At 40.0% G+C, this 21,450-nt stretch overlaps 1 protein-coding gene across 2 annotated transcripts in view; it reads right to left on the reverse strand.

Annotated features, from left to right (window-relative positions):
- unc5b (unc-5 netrin receptor B) overlaps nucleotides 1–21,450 on the reverse strand; it is a 250,678-nt gene that overhangs the window by 10,271 nt on the left and 218,957 nt on the right. For both annotated transcript variants that reach the window (XM_016992178.2, XM_062976259.1), the window contains 8 exons: nucleotides 18,486–18,680; nucleotides 14,726–15,115; nucleotides 12,759–12,846; nucleotides 12,399–12,567; nucleotides 10,408–10,641; nucleotides 5,745–5,894; nucleotides 1,961–2,125; nucleotides 353–531 (listed from right to left, as the gene is read on the reverse strand). In XM_016992178.2, coding sequence (XP_016847667.2) covers nucleotides 353–531; nucleotides 1,961–2,125; nucleotides 5,745–5,894; nucleotides 10,408–10,641; nucleotides 12,399–12,567; nucleotides 12,759–12,846; nucleotides 14,726–15,115; nucleotides 18,486–18,680 — 1,570 coding nt within the window. The remainder of the gene's footprint in view (nucleotides 1–352; nucleotides 532–1,960; nucleotides 2,126–5,744; nucleotides 5,895–10,407; nucleotides 10,642–12,398; nucleotides 12,568–12,758; nucleotides 12,847–14,725; nucleotides 15,116–18,485; nucleotides 18,681–21,450) is intronic.

Below are 21,450 nucleotides of genomic sequence, written 5' to 3' on the forward strand. Positions count from 1 at the left end.
CAAATCTACAGAATCTATTTGTTCACAACTTGGGGACTGCCTGTATATATGTTTCATATAATCATATATTTTCCTATAACCAAATATAAGCGAATGATAGTAGAGGAACATTGTGAGAAGCCCAACAAAATCAAGGTTGAGTATTTCACATTCCTAGTGTAGGGTTCATTCGGTAGCCCAGTCTAACCAGGTAGTTTCCAAATCTCATCTAAACCTTTCCCTGGGAAAGGCTGGCTGAGAGGTGATGCTGGAATATGTGTGCATTTTGAGAAAGAGAGGAATGAAGCAGCTTCCTAAGCTGTTGTGTTAGCTATGAGGCATTCAGGAAGAAAGAACTGGAAGAAAAACCTACCGATCCATGGAAAGCTTCTGAGCAAGGAGCCGCCAGTCGTTTCCTCTGGAGTTGGGGGCATCAAGGCTGTTGCAGATTTTATGTCGTATGGACAAAGGGATCTTGAAGGCATAGGGCCCTAGCTGAGTTGTCAGGGTACTGCCAGGGTGGGAACACAAGGCATTGACGGAGCTGGAGTTCTGAAACACAAGGTGAGTTTGCAAACTCATTGAACATAATCAGATGGAAGTGGCAACACTTAACCTGTGAAACTACTGGTAACTGTTTGTGTAAGTATCTTCTGAGGAAAGTGGTTTTATCTCAACTAAATTGTCACTGCCACATAAATATGGCTTATTGTATGGGCCACAGAAACACAGAAGCATTTTCTATTGATGACCACCCCCCCCCCCCGCCAAGCTGCTCTCGGTCATTACAATTCAGTTTTGTTTGCAATGCAGAAATAAATCTTACATTTGGTGGGAATGCTCATACACATCACAAATGCCTTCCCTTACCTTCTTTTCCCCTTGAACAGCTATCAGACTTCTGACAAATAACATGGCAGAGTTTTGAATTTCATTTTGAGCTTTATGTGTGAAAATTGCCTTAGTCTCACTGTTCTAGTATTATTTTTTCCCCAGTTCAGCATTGGCTGATTTCTGATTTCTAGACATTTAAATCCTCAAGTATTTTGCTCTTGCAAGTAAGAACAAATAATTATAGTAGTTTCCCCCCTGTTGTGGGAGAGAATAAATACTTCTCGACCGTAGTCTTCCTGTAATCAACCACCTCAAAGTGTTGCACAGGAATTATTGGGCATAAACCAGTGATTCTCAACCCGTGGGTCCCCAGATGTTTTGGCCTTCAACTCCCAGAAATCCTAACAGCTGGAAAACTGGCTGGGATTTCTGGGAGTTATAGGGCAAAACATCCGGGAACCAGGTTGAGAACCATTGGCATAAGGCTCTGTTTTTTTTTGCACTGACAACCAGGTTTTCTGTGCAAAGACTTCCCCTCCAAAGCTTTGGGAAAATAGTGCAGACTTTCCTGACTGCTAAGAAACTAGTTTTTTTAAAAAAAATAAATAAATAAATATGGGAAACAATATATTCCAGAATTTCACATGGATATGCAAAATTGGATAATAATGAATCCTATTTGACAAGGGCCATCCAGTGTAAGTATACCATAGACTGTTACTGCAGGACCGAGGAAATGTCTATACAGGGCACGTCTCTAGGAACCGTTAGGTCATCCAGTGCGACACTATGATCAAATTCTAGCAGAATTTCCTGGAGGGCCTAAAAATGCCTACACATGAGTTATTTTATTATATGTAAAGGTCCTGCAGATCTTGCATCCAAAACAGTCACTAGCAGACAATAAGAACAATGGTCTTCAGGGTTGGCATGAATAGAAATTGAAGTCTCTCACACTTTATAAATTGGGATGGGGTTTGTCATGGCTCAAACTGCATCTCTGATATACCCCCATAAATACATCAGTCAAGATTTTGCCTTTCTGTTCTGTCCAGTGGGAGAAGTCACACTGATCACTAATCTGTTCCATCTGATACCTTTGTAGCAGCGACCACCATGTTTCTGCCACCTTGCCTCTTTTTCTCACCTCTCCAAGTGTGATGTGTAGCTGAAATATTTGCCCTTCTCCTTCCACTTGCCGAACACAGATCTTGCAGGTAAGTTCTGTGGATGCCAAGCTATATCTCTCAAGAGTGAAGGTGCAGTGCAGTGCCCGTTGGCTGCCACTCCAGATATGATAGAAAGGGATTTCCTGTAGGGAAAAAAACCCAACAAACACAGTTAGAGATGATGAGTCAGTACATAGAAATGTAAAGGCAGTTGAGAGCATAAACACAGTTAAAATAATTTCTGTAATTAGTTCCCACCCCACATCAGTAACAAAGACTTTTCTAAAGATAAAGAAATACAAAATATACTTTATGGTAATGCCTGCATTAGAGCAAACAAAAGTCACAAAATTGGTTATGAAGCTTTCAGTTTCACAGGCTTCTTTGTCAGGCATAGATGGTAAAAATGATTTGGAAACGTGATGGAAAGACATCGTTTTCAATTTTTCTCTGTGTCCACTAATGAAGAAGAACATTTTATTGGTTTGCTTTGGTTCTTTATGTCCCCAGCTACCTCACAGCCAACAAGGGAGAATACACGTTTAGCATTTGAAGAAGGATGCAGCTCTGTGATTTTCTGCGCCATAGAGATTAGAAAGCTTGTATAATATATTTTGTGACTTTTGATTGGCATAATAAAGATATCACCATGCTGCATATTTGGGGTTTTGCTCTGTTTACAGCTACTATGGATATACATTTTAAAAGCATTAAAATACAACAACAATAACAGCAGCAATAATGGCAACTATAACTGATCTAAATCCAGTTGCTAGTTCTAGCTAGAATAGACAAATTACATTGTCTAAGATGGGACTCTCCATTGGGGATAGGTCTTTATGACTAACATAACAAAGGATAACTTCACTTACAGGTGTCTCATAGACCAATAGCTGGCAGCATTCCAATGGTTTTTCCTAAAATAATTATTTCGTTATGTTTGATTAACAGGAAAATAAAGAGTAACTTTAAAATGTAACATTATGGCAAATTGTTGCTCTCTGGAATTGCTGGAAGAGTGGAGGGGATCATTTTTAGTAACAAGCCTGAAGGACATATGACCCTCCCTATTGAACACAGGCTTAGGCGAGAAAAAAGCCAACATCTTCTGTATTACAGTTCCAAGCTAGAAGGCAAGCAGGAAACAGCATTTTAAGGAGCTTCTTGCAGACTACTGTGTAATTTTACTTGTTGGATTGTGCTGTGCTGGATAGGGTTGCACTCCCTCTGAAGGTGCAGGTTGACAGTTTGGGAGTCCTCCTGGACTCATCGCTGAGTCCACCCAAAGACTTCAACGGCGGAGCAGGGGGAGGATAACATGGTACATGTTACAATGGCTGTGAAGGCGGAAGAAGGCTGCAACAGACTGAGAAGCCACTCTCGTTATGTTAATCACACCACTGCTGGGACCTCACTCTGTGAAGACTGTGTGTTGACCGACCATGCACCGACCTCCACACATTAAAAAAAAATCACGCATAGGCATCTTCCAAGAAATGGAGGACCATCATCCTCGAACTATGAAGGATTGCCTAAGCATCGCTGAGTCTGGAACCCCAGGTTTTGGCAGTGGCCAGGGGGGCCTTCACACAACTCAAATTTGTGAGCCAACTGCGTCTGTACCTTGGGAAGCCTGACTTGGCCACAGTGATCCATGCTCTTGTTACGTTTCATTTAGACTATTGCAATGCACTCTACGTGGGGTTGCTTTTGAAGACTGTTCTTAGCTTGAACTAGTCCAACGTTCTGCAGCCAGGTTATTAACTGGAGTGCCATTCAGGGAGCATACAACTACTCTGTTGAAGCAGCTCCACTGGCTGCCTGTTAACTTCCGGGCACAATTCAAAGTGCTGGCTTTGGCCTACAAAACCTTAAACGGCTCTGGTCCAACTTCCCTCTCAGAAGGTATTTTCCCCTATGAACCATCCCGCAGATTAAGATTTTCGAGTGAGACCCTGCTCTCAGTCCTGCCTCCGTCACAAGTACAGTTGGTGGGGGCAAGAGACAAGGCTTTTTCGGTGGTGGCTCCGCGGCTGTGGACCTCCTTGTCAAGGGAAATTAGGGAAGCCCCTTCACTCATGTCTTTCAGGAAACAGCTGAAGACATGGATGTGGGACCAAGCTTTTGGCCCATCCTAGGATATGGGTTGATATGACCTGATGGATTCTGTGGATTAATATGAAGTTGAACATGGACTGGTTCTGACTTTGGCTCAATTCTATTGCCCCTGTTGTAATGGTCACATGGTTTTTATTGTTTTAATTTGATTTGGATACTGGCTTTTATTTGTGTTTTATGTTTGGTTTTACTACATTTGTATTATATGTGGCATCTAATTATGCCATTGTGTAAGACCACTCTGGGTCCCCCTGGGGGAGGAGAGCGGGATATAAAATAAATAAATAAATAAATACATTCTCACTCTCAAGTCTTATTAATGGACTTCCTAGAAAGTATCAAGTTGGCCACAAGGGGGAAAAATATGTTATCTATTGATTTGATCCAGCAAGGCTGTTTAGTGCTTTTCAATTGTTAAGGCTCGATTCCAGAAAAAAGTCATTGTTTTTGGTTGCAAATGCTTCAACATATGGTGATCCTGTGATCCTCATTTCCAGTGAGTCCCATCTTTTTTTGATGTGTCCAAAGCATCATAGCTTCAGTTTAGTCATTTTTTGCTCTAGTTAAAAGTTATTGATTTTTTTTTTTACCAGTCCATGGAATCCATAGGACAACCCTTTAGTTCTACATCTTTTAATTGATGAGTTCACATTTAGGTAACGTAAGTCTGGCTGAGATGTAAATGGTTTCTGTGATTTAATTGATATTATTCAGGTCTTTTTTATAAAGGGACTCAGGTCTCCTTTTAAAAAGGATCTCAGAACACTGATACAAATCACAAGGCATAGATGTGGAAAGAACAAGTCAGCCACATAGTCAGGATCCTCAGTATGGTGAAATGCATCTCCTTGGGGAGTTAGAAACATAATCTTGCTCTACCACTTCACTAAAGAAGAATCTAGAGAAAGAGCTGGCCCTATTATTAGGCAGACTATGCCCCCTTCCACACAGTTGAATAAAATCCCACATTATCTGCTTTGAACTGGAATATATGGCAGTGTGGACTCGGATAACCCAGTTCAAAACAGTGGGATATTCTGCTCTGATATTCTGGGTTATATGGCTGTGTGGAAGGGCTTGCAGGCAACATATAACAGGTGTTATTTTTAATAAACACACTAATTACTTACTTTTTATGACCACATTTTTATTGTCAGAGAAGAGTGCTTTGTATGTTTTTTTCTCTTTCATCATATATCTAAATTAGAGGGCTACATTGGGAACTTTGCACCATGATTTGGGAGGGCAGAGGAAGCATCACTGTTATTCTAACTCAGACCCCTTCCACACAGCTGTATAAAATTCACATTGAACCAGATTACATGGCAGTGTGGACTCAGATAAAAAGCAGTTCAAAGCAGATATTGTGGTTTACTTGCCTTGATATTCTGGGTTATATGGCTATGTGAAAGGGCCCTCAGGCAGAAAATGTCTTGGGCCATTCCTGCTGAGAAGATAAACATCTGGAACCAGTCTGAAAATGGTTCTGAAAAACCTGGTGTGCATGCATTGGCTTTGCACAAATATGGATTGCTCAGGGAGGAAATATTTTGAAAGACTGAAGAAGTGAAGAATTGTAAGCTTATTCTTAACCTTACAGGGTCATTCCTATATTAATCACTTCTTGGCAGTACAGACACTCACCTGATACTTAGCCAGGAGTTTGCTCCTCCAAAGGGAATGGGGGATATCATGGACAGAGAGGCGCATATTGTGGTAACTGTCCTTGAAGAGAAGGGGCTTGGGTTCTTCCAAGAGGTATCCTCCAAGAGTCTTTTCTAATTCAAGGACTTCCTGTGGAACAAAAGCAGAGGAGGGCAACAGTGAGATCAAAGAAGATGCAAAGCTTTCCCCAAGATGGTGCCCTGTAGCTATATTGCACATCAACTCCCATTATCCCCAGGCTTGCCTACCTATTGCAGGACCTGGATTCCCTGACACAATAGAACCATCTGCCACTAGTGAGACTCCTTCTCTAGCCATGACAACTGGACTTTTCCAGCATCTGCACTCGGGCCCTGACTGCACCTCCTGTTCTGCTTTGAATGTCTCCAATGTATCTCTCTATGCTAGATGTGAGAGTTGGTCTGCTACTGCCAGTCCACAAAGATTGCTTAAGATGCTAAGTCTGATGGTTGTTGCAATTCAGTGATATCTGGAGAGCTTCACACAGTTCTCGGCCTTGCTGGTAAGCAACATATTGAGTTAGATAGACTGCTTCTTCAATCCATTACAGCTGTTCTTATGACTTGTATCATAACAAGTTGGGATTGATGGATGTCATAATTCACACCACTGAACCAGAGAAAAACATCAAAAATCTCATCATATTTTGTTTCATACAACTCATTTATATATTTTTTTTCTCTTGAGTGAAGGGCTCTTTTTCCCCCTTCACTTTCTTTCTGCTTGACAGTGGTTGGATGAAAAAGTGAAAATCTTCATTTAGTTTTCTGAAGCAATCTCAGTAAGTTTCAAACCCTTATAATATTATGGTGGTGATGTGTCCTATTTTATAGATGAAAGTCCAGTATTCAAAGTGTTCTTGCAATCCATGTTTATAGAGAGAAAACTTTACAAAGATTTTAATACGACAAGGGAGAAAAGATGTCTTGAATACGTCTATTAACAATTAATATTTGGGCAACAGGCTAAGCAAGCCTGGAGGACATTATTATGTGCTTTCAAGTTGCTTCTGATTTATGGAGACACTATAATGGGGTTTCTGGGGGCTGAGAGGATGTGACTCACCCAAGGCCACCTAGTGGGCTTCCATGGCTGGGTGGGAAATTGAACCCTGGTCTCCAGAATTGCAGTCCAATGTTCAAACCACTACTTGCTCTGACAGAGAACATTGCATTCTCCTTATGGCAAAATGTATATATACATGGATACATATAAATGGGCACATGCAGATTTTATGAAAATTAATTTCTTATTTTGTCTTCTTTTTGTAATGTATCTCTTTACTTTTTCTTCTTCTCCTATTCCCTATCAGTTATGGTTACAATGTAAAAGGCAGCAATGCCATTGCCTCTCTTCTCCTTCACAAGTCATATCTTAAATCAAAACTTGAAAGGATAATTTCTGGAGTCTCCGTCTAGTTATTTCAGTTTAGAAAAATGGTGACACTGATTGTGACAGCAAGGTTAAAATGTATAGCACTGCAGGAACTGAAACACTGCCTTGATGCTGATCACTGGAACTAATCACTCGTATAGTATAGAGGCAGATGGAGATTTATACTTCATTAAGAATGATAGGTCACTTTCATTAATCATGCATACTGGTGCTAATATTATTGATAGGCTTTGGAAATAATTTGACAATAGATATTTTCATATCAAGAGGAGCTAGGCAATTTGTACCTGATCTTTAAATCATTCACATTTTGATTTGGACTGCAAGTTTGAAGATGAGAAACAATGAAGAAGACCTCGAGCAACAAGGCCAAAACAGTTACTGGAGCTAAAAGCCATTAATGTACCAGGTAAGGACAAAATGAGATCCAGATGAAGAACAAATGAAGAGAAAAGTCAGAATCCCCATGTTATTCCAGGGCAGGTGAAGAGCCTTCTTACTGCCTGGCCAAACATAGGCGTCTATATAGCACAGGTCTGTTCTATGAGAACTTGAGGACACTTTTAAACACAAACAGTTCCAGATAACTTTTTATCCCCATAATTTCATGCATGCATGCTGGGTAACCTGTTCCAATGTATATAGGTAAATGAACTGCATCTTAAGGTGAACTGCAGATTATTGAACTTACTTCCATTTTTCCTAATGAGGATAATTTAACTTGAGATTGAATTTGAGATCTCTTGCATGCAAAGAATACTACCTATCGACAAATTAAGTGGACCTTGAGCTTGTTTGGAGGTGGCTAGCAGGGAAGCATAGCTATCGTATACCCGGGACTGAAGGCTGGAGACCTCAGTACACTCCTTCTATATCTAGAACATCATCCTCTTCCATCGAGTGCGCAGCTTCGGGAGGGATGCATATGGAGCAGTGAGGGAAGGAGGGGACAGCCACTTAGCCAGCCAGATCAGCCAAATCAGCCCTGGTGATCAATGGGGTAACAGATGTTGCTGAACTTAAATTTACTCCCATTTTTCCTAATGATGATAATTTAACTTGAGACTGAATCTGGGATCTCTTGCATTCAAAGCATACTACCTATCAACAAGTTAAGTGGACCTTGAGTTTGTTTGGAGGTATTAGTAGGGGAGCACTGCTATTGTATACCCAAAACCAAAGACCTTTCTATATCTGGATCATTGTCCTCTTCCACCGAGCGTGCAGCTTCAGGAGGGATGCACATGGAGCGTTGAGGGAGGAAGGGGATACCCACCTACCCAGCCAGATCAGCCAAATCAACCCTGGCGATTAATGGGGTGACAGATGTTGCAGCTTACTGAACTTAAATTTACTCCCATTTTTCCTAATGAGGATAATTTTACTTGAGACTGGATTTGGGATTTCTAGCATGGAAAGCATGCTACCTATCAACAAGTTAAGTGTTGAGAATTAGCTAGATTTTCTAGAAAAACTATGATAACTTCTGGAAGGATCTAGAAAATTCTAGAGATGATGGTTTCGTCTGATGAGGTAAGGAAAACCACTGATGCAGGGGTTCATACTGTATGTCCATATTGTCCAATAATGAACAGAAAGAGAACAGAAAGCTTTTTTCTGTCAAATAAAATGGTGAAAATATGGAAATAAACTGATTCCATTAAAAATATGTAGTACAGTAGAGTCTCACTTAGTCAAGCTCCACTTATCCAAGGTTCTGTATTTTCCAACGCAGTTTGCCTTTTAGTAGTCAATGTTTTTGTAGTCAATTTTTCAATAAATTGCAAAATTTTGGTGCTAAATTCATAAATACAGTAATTATTACATAATGTTATCATGTACTCAAATGTTTTTTCTATCTATTTGTTGTAAAGCATAATGTTTTGGTTCTCAATTTGTAAAATCATAACATAATTTGATGTTTAATAGGCTTTTCCTTAATCCCTCCTTATTAATCAACATTTTCGCTTATCGAATGTTCTGCCGGCCCATTTATGTTGGATAAGTGAGACTCTACTAAGCAGAGTAGAGCACTGGTGGGATTCTCAACCCCCTCCCTCCTCGGGGAACTCCAAGGGAAATGACAAGGCATGTCTCCGAGGAATTGGGTTGAAGGAACTCATTACTGAAACCAAACTCTGGGTCACTTTTCAAGACATTGTGTCAGTTGGTTTTGCTCCCCAGAGTGACTTCCTTTCCAAGTCACATCATACACTTCTTTGATTGCCAGTTGTGACCTCTTTAGGATGAAGAAGGTTAAGTATATTCGTGAGTGGGGAGGCAGAAAAATGGAGACAAGTTACCAGTTTACAAGCACACAGCATTTTATACTACTTTCTCACCGGTATGTGTGAATAAACTGGTATAGACCGAATGTAGAAAACAGAGAGGCAGGCAAAACTATAAACTGATGACAGAGACACGGGTTACAAGAGGCAATGTCAGGGCTGGTTTGTCACTTTATGAAAGCAATGCCAAGTTATGACTTCTATGTGATAATAAGACATCACAGTTACAACATGACAAGTCATTCAAGCCATCTTAAATACTCTGCTTTGCCGTGGAGATCATTCACTTATTTAACTGCCAGTTGTGGTACTGGACCAAAGCCTTTTCCATTGCTCAATTGCTGAGGCTGTCTGGCTTTGCAAGCGTGCCATGCAGTGCTATATAAGTCTGGGTAAACTTCCTGTTTGCTAGCAGACACATCAGGCATGCCAAATTCTACTCAGTGTAGTGTCTATCTGAAGACAACTGCTGTGTTCACATTACTACAGACTCTACTCTCGATTTCGAATGGGCTGATTTTCCACTAAAAACAATGTTACTAAATGCTCCTATTAATGAGAACATGTTGAGATATTTATTGTACTCAATGCAATTATTCACAGTTTTCTTTATGTGAAATTGAAAGAATGAAGGAAAACATTCACCATACAAGTTAGACTTCAAAAGTCGTAATTATTTTAGGTTTACATATAAACTAGTGACCCATTTGAATGAGTCTTGTGGATCATGACACAGAGGTTGGGGCATACTGTCCTAAGGAGTCATGTTGACTTTTAAACTATCCTCCAAAGAGGGCCTAAGAGACTCCTCAGAATAGGAAGGGTTCCGATTTATAAAGTTTGTCTATTTGATGAATAGCTTTTATCAAATAGAGGAAAAGGAGGGTGTGAAAGGAGAGACCAAAGAGACTTGGCGGTATCAAAATGAGCAATATTACCTTGAGGGCATCTGGCGTATCCTCCAGGCAGTATACTTTAAGACTGTATTCCAGTGAGGTGCACAGCGTGGGAGCAAAGATGGCAAGCTGGAGTCTCTTGATGGCTGATCTGGAGTAGGACTCTCCCACCAGGACATATGTCCCAAGCTGCTCGAGAAGAATATGGCAGCACTTGGGTTCCAGTTGGCAGTAACAGGGAGTGTTTAAAGTCTCTTCATCCAGAGTGACAACCTCCTGAAGGAGAAACATCTGAAGTTAGTTCCACATGACATTCTGCAAACTGCAAGTTGGAATTATTACTTATAACTCTTTAGGTGTCTGTCTGCTAATAGATGCAAGATTGGCTTCATAGAGAAAAGGGGGGGGGGGGGAGAAATGCTGGCTAAAGAGAAATTATTGGGGGATTCTGGCACTTGAAGACATTGTGCAATACATTAAATTTATTTAGGATGTGTCTTATTTTGCACAAAGCCATATGCAGTTTTAAATCTTTTTTAAAAATGTTTCAATACTTTATCCTGTGTGTACTGAGCAGGAAAATATATCCAGCATGATTCTTTGGTCATAGAATCATAGAGTTGGAAGAAACCTCATGGGTCATCCTGCCAAGAAGCAGGAAAATCATGTTCAAAGCACCCCTGACAGATGGCCATCCAGCCTCTGTTTAAAAGCCTCCAAAGAAGGTGCCTTCACCAGACCATAGAATTGATTGGAAAAGCTAGAGATGTCCTGTATCTGAGGATCTGAGGATTCATAATTGGGAAAGGGGTACTAAAAGATAAGCTAAGAAATTTAAAAGAAATAATATAATTCTGTGGAGAGAGACCATTTAAAATATCACTGACTGACAAGAGATGGCATCATTGTAGGAATTTTGTATCTGTGAAAGTAAAAGCACACAATGAACCATTTAAACATTTCAAATAACAAGCCTGTTCCACAGACCATTGAACAACATACATTATATAACAGCAAATTGAAATGGCATGTCTTTCAAGATATCATTCAATCATCAAGCTTTACTTATAGAATTTATACCCGGCATTTCTCTTGAATTGGGATCTAAGGCAGCTTTCAGCAATTTAAACAAGATTAAGTAAAAATCTTATTTTAAAAATATTAAATGATAATTACATAATCCTATTATGGTGAAAATAGTTTTAAAACACAGGCAAAGCATATAGGAATTACTAATAAAAGAAAAGAACTACAGGTGGATATCCCTTATGTGGATTTTCAAATCCAAAATACTCCAAAATCTGAAATGGTCTATATGGGTGGCTAGGCTGTGTTCTGTGCACAAAACTCTTTAAAATAATTTGTTTTTGTACACAAAATTATTTAAAATATTTGCTTAAAATTGTCTTCAGGCTATGGGTATAAGATGTGTATGCAACAAAAACAAACGTCATGTTTAGACTTGGATTCCATCTTCAAGATATCTCATTATATATACAGAAGTATTCCAAAATTCAAAATCCCAAACACAACATTTTGAATAAGGGATACTTAACCCGTACAACATAGTATACTACTTCATATTTACTGGTACTGCACAAACTACTGAGAACTGAGAGGGGGCCAATCAGACCTCTTGAGGAAGAGAGTTTCACAGTTTGGGAGCAACCACAGAAAAACTCTCTCAGGTGCCCTCACCAAATGTGCTTGTGAAGGTGGTGGGACTGAAAGAAAGTCCTCCCTTGCAGATCTTAAAACATGAGCTGGTTTTTATAGTGAAATACGGTCTTTCAAATAGTCTGTACTCAAACCACACAAGGTTTTAGAGATCCAAACCAACATTTTGAATTATGTTTACAAACAGACTGGTAGCCAGTGAATTTGTTTCAATGATGAGTTGATGGTGTCACGATTCCTGTACTTAACCCAACAGCCTAGCTGCAGTATTTTAGATCTGCTGAATTAATTAACCAACCCATATCATTATCATCTTCACTTCTTTCCATACTCCTCCATCATTTAATTTGGCTTACCTCCCAGTTTCCTTGGTGGGACTGAGTTTTGAGTTGCAGCATCCAGTCTGGAGAACTGACATCTGCGCAGTGTGGGACGGTCAGGATGACAGGGCGGCATAAGAGCAGGCCAGTGGGACCGCAAGTCACCATGGGACTCAGCACTGTCTGTGTACCTTCTGAGGGCAAGCTGGAGAGGGCAAACACAAGGAGGCAAAATTTCGATATAGTGGCCAAGAGAGATGTTGGTTAAAAATAAATCAATCTAAAGCTCCACTGGAAAAACAAGCTCTTTGTATAAAAGCCACTACATAGCAAATAGCGTAAGGTGGGCAGAAAGAAAAAAAGAGATAGAAATGACACATAATCTGTTTTACTTACAGAGAATTTTCTGCTTTGTTGATCATCAAATACATTTCATAGAACTTCCCCTGAGGAATTGCTCCATGTGGCACCAAGAGATTCACCCCTAAAAACAAAAACAGAGAAAATGAAACTTTCTTAAATGCTATTCATAAAAAGATACAACATTAAACTTCACTGTGAAGCAGGGATGGGCAATTAGCTGCTCTAGGGCTGCATGTGGCCCTTGACCCAATTTCATGATTATTTCTGGTTGAGATCACTTCAGACCTCTGGCAAGAGCAACGCATCTCTTTTCTGGCAGCCAGAGGGGCAGCGATGAAGAGAGAGAGAAAGAGACCAGGGAATATAATTAGAAAGAGAAAGTGGTTTTGGTTCTGCTCACTTTCATTCTGGCTTCATCCTGACATGCAGCCCCCAGCAACACAGCCCTGAATGAATGAGGCTCTATGTTTCTCTGCTGTTTCCTGTACTCAGCAATTAATTATTCTGTTTTATAGAATAGTATGTTCTCCAATGTCTCTCACTTTACGTCCTGCTCAATCTATACATGGTGGTTGTATGTGCCTTCTGCAGGCAGAAAGGTAATGAGAACCAGCTGTGAACTTGCACTCTGCATGCGGCACTGCTCTTAACCAAGTCTGCACACATGGCCATGATCAATCTTTTCATAGAATACCTTGAAAAGCGTGCTTAATCATATTAAATGAAGCATAAAGCATTACAATTCCTAACATTGTTTCAGTAAACTGCCCAAGTATTATATGATATTTAATGCTCACTGCATGCATTCAGCCAAATTCTGCCTCAGGAAAGTGCCTGGCTTTGTTTTTGTTTTGGAGGAAACCCCAAAAGCTGATTCTACCATTGCATAATGAGCTTTGGCTTTGTCACTCCATCTGTAAGTGAATCCGGGGGAAAGAGATAAAATATCCCATTCCTGTTTCTCTGGTGATATTTTAAGACATTACCAGCATCATGACTGAACATCTAATTGATCAGAAAGTATCATCCTTGATTCAGGATGAGCTGAATAATGAGTTAAATTACAGTAAATAATGGAAACTCATGAGAAGGTGTCTATGATCTGGACCCTAGATGAAGGTTGCAAAATATATCCTTGTTCTTAATTCACTCACTATCCCTCTCTCTGTAAAACTAAAGGTTTACATGATATATATTTTTCTTAGGGGTGTATTGCCAGATGGAGATTGAATTTCCAGAAGGTTGGGTGTGTTTTATACTAGCTTTGGTTGTTTATCAGTTGCACCTTTCCTGGATGTGAACCACAACAAGCAGAGAGGTGAGGGAATGACAGGAGGGTGAAGTCTGGGAGAGACACTCAGGACTTGAGAATCTATAAGGTAGAGCTTTCCAAACATTTCATGCTGGTGACACATTTTTAGACATGCATCATTTTGCAACACGGTAATTCAGAGTTACTAGCAAACCTATATAAGAGATATGGACATATATATGCATTGTAATAAAATGTATGGGGATACAACGTATCTCACAAAAACCTTTCATTTATATATTTTAAAATAAATCATTTGTTAGACAATAACCTACATTTTCAAGTTATCTTTGTGCGACATACCTACATACCACAGCCAACACATTAACATGTTGTGACACACAGTATGGAAAGTTCTTCCATAAAAGCTCAGCTGCATTTCACAAGCTTTCACTGCAATTGTCCAAGGTCCTGAAATACCACCTCTATCTGCAATCCCGAATGCAATCCCTGCATATTGCAGACGGCACACTATCATGTTGTGACACACAGTTGGAAAGCTCTGCCCTAAAAGCTCATATACTTTCACTGGAATCATCCAAGGTCCTGACATACCACCCCAATCTGCGATCCTGACGGACTGTGTTTGGGTCAGCACATTTCCACCCATGCTTCCTACCCAGAAAAAGCTCCCTCTTGCATCCATGCAGTCAGGATAGGACAATATTCCTTTCATGCTGATATTTACCTGTTCCGGGGATAGTGAGTCTTCCTCCCAGGCAGCCAAATGTCCCAGTAGCACTATTCCCAGGCTCCCGGGGTAGAGTTAAGAGCTGCTGAGAGCCCATGGTCTTATTCCTTAGGTTCATGAAGTGATTGTCCCTGAAGTTATCTCCTGGGAAGGTGCCTGAGGGCATGGTTCCTAAAAGATTTGCCCCCTCATGTATCCCAGGAGAAGAGGATGCAGTGGAGGAATTATATACTTTGATCTTGAGATTAGGAAGTGGGTCAAGCAATGGAGAATTGGTCATTGGGATCTTGTCAGAGGAATCTTGCAAGGCATACATGGGACCACGGTATATACCCGCATTGGCTGTAAGGTCAGGCTGCATCGAAGGGTGCAGTAGTTGTGGAGTGTCTGCAAAAAAGAGTATAAGAAATGCTTAACTTTATTTAAATGCTTCTCATAATGGGCAATGTAATCTAAGAACAGAGTAGAATAGGCTGTCGGTATCTGTGAGGGTTTGATTCCAGAATCCCCCATGTATTCCAAAATCAGTAGATGCTCAAGTCCCTTTGTATACAGTGGTGTATAAAGTGGTGTTCCTGATTTAAAATGACAAAATCAAGATTTGCTTTTTGGATGTTTAAAAAAGGTTTTCATGCCATGGATGGTTGAATCCATGGGTGCAGAATCTGTGGATATGGAAGGGTGACTTTCTATTCAAGTTTAACATGCAATGGCAGCATTTTATAAATGATCTGAGATATAACTCTTTGTTTTAGAAAACCAGAACTTTGTATATCATTAATGGTTTAATACAACTTTAAACACACTTTAAATAAGAAACATATTTAAAAGATAATTAAAAGATACAGATAAAACACACACCATTAAAGGTTCCATCTGCTGCAACAAGTTAAAAACTGCAAAATGAGGGAGCCAATATGATGTAGCAGTTTGAACATTAGATTACAATTCTGAAAACTATTATTTGAATTCCCACTCAGCCATGAACACCCACTGGGTGACCCTAAAGACTCAGTGCAAACTTTCTCTGAACAAATTTGGTCAAGAAAACCCGAAGATCATATTAGGATCACTATTAAGTCAGACATGAAGGCACACAACAAAAAGAACATACTGAAAAGGTCTTTATCAATAGAAAGACAGGAGAGAAGGGGCCAACCAAACCTTCTGTGGGAGTTCCACAGCTTCAGAGCAGCAACTGAGAAGGCTTGCCTGTAATGGTGGTAACAATCACTGTTTTTGATCATTACTATTTGCCCTTCTGCCGAACGGCTGACATAAAAACGGTGATATTTACATATGCATATGTCATGCTAACCATCTGAACAAGTTGTAACTCTGTGTACTTTACAGGGTTTAATGCCAATAAGTACATTGCAGCCATTTTAACCAGTTGGCAACATGTTAGAATCATAGAATCATAGAATAGTAAAGTTGGAAGAGACCTCATGGGCCATCCAGTCCAACCCCCGCCAAGAAGCAGGAAATCACATTCAAAGCACCTCCGACAGATGGCCATCCAGCCTCTGCTTAAAAGTCTCCAAAGAAGGAGCCTCCACCACAGTCCAGGGGAGAGAGTTCCGAACAGCTCTCACGAAATGTTAGAATTCCTCCTTTACAACACACAAATGTAGGGATATATTGAGAGTGCTATCATACTTTGAAACAGTGGTTCTCAACCTGTGGGTCCCCAGATGTTTTGGTCTTCAACTCCCAGAAATCCTAACAGCTGGTAAACTGGCTGGAATTTCTGGGAGTTATAGGCCAAAGCACCTGGGGACCCACAGGTTGAGAACCACTGCTTTACAGGCTTACACATATGTTATGGCATGAGTTTTTTGGAATCCACTTCTTCATGTAGCACAGCTGGTTAATCGCCAGCAGCAATAGATCACTGCCGACTGGAAGGTGGCAAGTGCGAAGTCCAAGTCAGAAGGAGCACCCAACCATTTAATAGCCTAGCTTAGTGTCCACCTAAGCAGTTTGAAAACAGCTGCATCTGTGAGTAGATAAATAAGGGACCACTCAAGCAGGGAGGTTAATTTAATTTACGTCACTATAAAACTGCCAGCGATTGAAGAGCAAGGAGGAAATACTACGATCAAAAAGGACTTGGCATCATAGTGGATGAAGCGACAGCTCCCCCTGTGGCCGGAATCGAGCATAACCCCCTGAAGCTGAAGTTTGAATGTTGATCTTTCTGTATGTGTTGCATGTCTATAAATGGCATCAAATGTTTGCCATGTTTATGTGCATTGTGATCCGCCTGAGTACCTTTCGGAGTGAGAAGGGCGAAATATAAATACTGTAAATAAATAAATAACTTCATCACATGCAAGGAATATCTTTCTAATGAAGAGGGTCTGATACACAAAAACCTGTGCCATAATGAAGGCACCATAAAATATTCTGAACTTTAACATTTCCTATATATACCTGAGGAGATTCTAAACAAAGCTATAAAATCAATGGAAGACTGAATTTAAGTGAATAACACTATGTAACACGATTTTTATTCCTAGGTTATAAATGTAACTTCCTAAGTGGTCCTATCATAAAAACATGGAAAAGGTTTATTAAACTGCAAAACTGTGTTTTTGCGGGACATCCTGCAGCACATTTTGTTATAGTTTTTCAATGAAAATCTCATCGAGGCTCAACCAATTCCACATAGTTTGTGGCAACCACAAAAACTAAGTTTCTAGAGTATAACAACTACTTTCAAAGCAATTACCACACAATTAAACAGGAATAACACCTTCAAAACAGGAACAGAATTTTTCAAATGTTGTTACATAGTGTAATTTTGCTACAGTGAGAATGCTTTATTCAAACAACTGGAAAACTCCACCTCAGGATCTATGATGATGATGATGATGATTCATAGATCCTGAGGTAAAAAAAAAGGCTACTCTACTTGGACCTGCACGCATTATTCACCGATACATCACATAGTCCTAGACACTTGGGAGGTGTCCAACATGTGATCCAATATAACAGCCAATGTAGTGATCTTGTTTGCTGTGTACTAATCTTGTTGCATATCAAATAATAATAACACTTTATTTATATTCTGCCCTTCTCCCCATAAGGACTCAGAGCATATTACAGTATGAACATATACAGGCAAAAATCCGATGCCTTGTTACAATACAATGGGACACACATCAAAGGCAAAGGTTCCTGGGGGATGTACTCTTCTCCATTTCCAAGCTAAAGAGCCTGCTTTGTTGCTTCCTTGTCGTGTGACTGACATGACTGCTTGGAACGTCTTAACCTTTCCCACCAAATGGGTACCTATGTATCTACTCACATTTGCATGTTTTTGAACTGTTAGGTTGGCAGGGGCTGAAGCCATAGGCCTTTAACTATCAAGTATTCATGGGAGGGAGTGGTCTTGGAATGTATCCCCCATAGATACAGAGGTCATACTGTATTAGAAAAACTATTCAGGACAGGGGATGTAATCTTTTATCTTAACATGGACCACTTTCTTATTTGCACTGTGTTGCTTACAGCTTCTACCGTTAGTCTAAGTGTTTGGATAATGTTGTCATTTTATGAATGGAGAGAAAATGACTTGGTTAAAGACAGCCAGGGTGTGTAGGACAGGTAGGAACTTTGTGAGATTTTTCAACTTTCAGGAAATGTTTCTGATTATACATGCATTTTCTTTCTGACTCAAGAAGCTAAAACTCTGTAGGAAAGAGGCCCAGGAACAAGGGGGACTCTTAGAACAAGCTAGGTAAGGTCTTACCATGTCTGGAGGTCTTGAAATTGACTGGGTGGAAGCCTCCTGTCAGGGCAGCCGAAGAATCAGTTATGTCAGTGTCAAAGTCCCGGCAGCTGCGCCTGTACACGACCACCCCAACAGCCATCAGGATAACAATGAAGATAAAGATGGCAACCACCAGGCCAGCATACAATGCCACATCACCAGTTGCCTCTAAAACTAGGTGGAAGAAGATTAAAAATAAGTTGTCACTTTCCAGTTATCTCTTTGTAGGCTGTCTTCAAAATTGAATTCTTGCACAAAGATTTCTCTGAGTCCAATTACAAAATCAAAACAATTGCATAGCCTATCATATTTATATCTTTCACTCTCAGGCTGGATCTGCATTGCCATACTATCCAGATTATCAAAGCAGATAATCCAGAATATGAGTCTATACTGCCATATAATCCAGTTCAAAGCAGATAATCTGGATTTTATATGGCAATGTAGAAGGGGCCTGAATCTTCTCTCAGAATTATTGGAAAGCCCATGAGGATAGCATGGAAAAGCCAGTTAAACTCAATTTTAAAACAATATTACTCAATGCCCAAGATTCAACTAATCAGCACAACAGGATCCAGAAGCCTGAATGGGCAGCTTCCACTCAGGCCCCATTTACACTGTCATATTAAATCTCGATTATCTGCTTTGAACTGGATTATATCTGAATTTTATATGGCAGTGTAGCTGGAGCCACAGTCAGATCAACTGAGGATTTTTGGCAGTGTATTATCTCTTATCATACTCTATAGCAGAGGGAAAGAACCCTTGGCCTTCTGCATGTTTGGGAATTCAACTTCTAGAAATAGTAAAGACTTATGGGAGCTGCACTTTAAAACAACCAGGAAGTGCAAGATTACCCAGCTCCACTATTCAACATGATGCAGAATTGGAGAGGGAAAAAACATCAAAGGCTATTTTTGCTTGGTGCTATTATAGTTAATAAGCCCTGGGACAGAGGACAAGAACCAATTTCAGAATTAGGTTCTTTAGAAAATGAATGCTTCCAGTGGCCCAGAGAGAAGGAACAAGTCAGACTAAAACAGGAAGACAAGGAAGGAAGAGCCCGTGTGTCAAACCAGCTGTCTCTCACCAACAAGTCAAATTTTGTTAACACATGTGGAGGAATATGAAAGTGAGAAAATGAGGAAGAAATGGTTTTAAAGATACATTTTTATTTTTATGTCCTCTAGTTGGCTAAATACTTCAAGGCACCAGATCCTGTCTGATCTAGAAGTTAAGAATGGTCAGGTCCAGTGAGTACTTGAATGGGAGAACACCAACAACAGCCAGGTGCTATAGGCTTTCAGAAGAACGAACTGGCAAAACAACGTCTGTATATTCCTTGCTTAAGAAATTCTTGGGAAATGTATGGGGTTGCTATAAGCTGACAGATCTGAAAGCTCATATACACACTACAGCATGGCTTCCAAGGATTCCCTCTTCCCTATAGGTATGCAATAATATTGCACAGCCTCAGGACTAACTCCAGCTCCTCAAGACAGTTTACAAATTAAAACAAGTATAATGTAGTGGAAAAAATGCAAAAGATCAACATTGAAATCGGCACTAATTTTTTAAAAACATACAATTCAAAATGTTAAAAAACTGTTCCTTAAAATTCTTCAGTTCAGAATATATTTTTTCTCCTGTTGTCAGAAAGACAGCAGAGAGGGCCATTCTAACAATTCTGGGAGCAGATTTCCAGAGCTCGGGCATTCACTGAGAAGGCCTTCTCCACTAATACTTTACAGCTATGAACTGAATTCCTGTTCTAGGTTTTATTTCAATGGTTCTCAACCTGGGCCCCCAGATGGCTTTGGCCTGCAACTCCCAGAAATCCTAACAGCTGGTAAATTGGCTGGGATTTCTGGGAATTGTAGGTCAAAAACATCTGGGGATCCCAGGTTGAGAACCACTGGTTTATACACTTCTATTGTATTCTTCCCTCCACAGATGGAAGGGTATGTAAAAACAAAAAGCTATATTGTTTTTTTTAGGGCAAGAGATGGAGTCAGAACGAGGCAGAAATAGCAGACCCAATGAAGGCACCACAGAAGATTATGAACTCCAGAAATTATACTGTCTGTAGAGAGAATCACAAAAATAGCAACAGACATGGATGTAAAAAAAAAAAAAGACAATGGCTTGCTGCAGAAGGTAGTCATTGCCAATCTGTCAAGAGCGAGGAGTACTGTTTCTAGTAAGCCAGTAATCAAATGTGTTCCTTTGGGAATTGACTAGAATATCTACTATATGGGATATTATTTTGGAGTTATGGACGAACCTGATTATTTATTATAATGTCAGAGGGAGGATGCACAGTATCTGGGAGGATTTTAAAGCTACTGGGATTTGCAAAAACAAGAATACATGCAAGTAATGATGGCTTTTTATAAAAATAAATAGTCTGGCAGCTCCTATTTTCTTAGTTTGGAGGTTTTCCCATTCAGCAATGTTTGTGTCATCTTAGGCTTATGCATAAGCTTATTTTTTGGTCTGCGTGATGTATATTGTTTTGGACAGATTGTCATTTTAGACTGGTTTCTAATGAGGTCTCTTAGAATCATAGAAGAGGGTTATCAACTGCATGCCTGTTGTCCTTCTGGTGCATACTTCAGCTACTATATATTCTACTGTATAACACTATCCATTGTATAACCATTATGCTATATTTGTATATGGAACATAAATGTTGGCTTTTATGTGTTTCACAGATATGCCAGCATGGTGTAATGATTTGAGCACTGGACTACAACTCTGGAGAGCAGGGCTTGAATCCCCACTTGGCCATGGAACTCAGTGGGTGATCTTCAGCAAGTCATATTCTTTCAGCCATGAAGAAAGACAAAAGCAATGTCCTCTGAACAATCCTAGCCAAGAAAACCCTGCAATAGGTTTACCTTAGAATGACCAAAAGTCAGAAACAACTTCAGTAAGAACAACA

The sequence above is a fragment of the Anolis carolinensis genome, chromosome 3, assembly GCF_035594765.1.
Source record: "Anolis carolinensis isolate JA03-04 chromosome 3, rAnoCar3.1.pri, whole genome shotgun sequence".
In the NCBI taxonomy this organism is placed as follows: domain Eukaryota; kingdom Metazoa; phylum Chordata; class Lepidosauria; order Squamata; family Dactyloidae; genus Anolis; species Anolis carolinensis.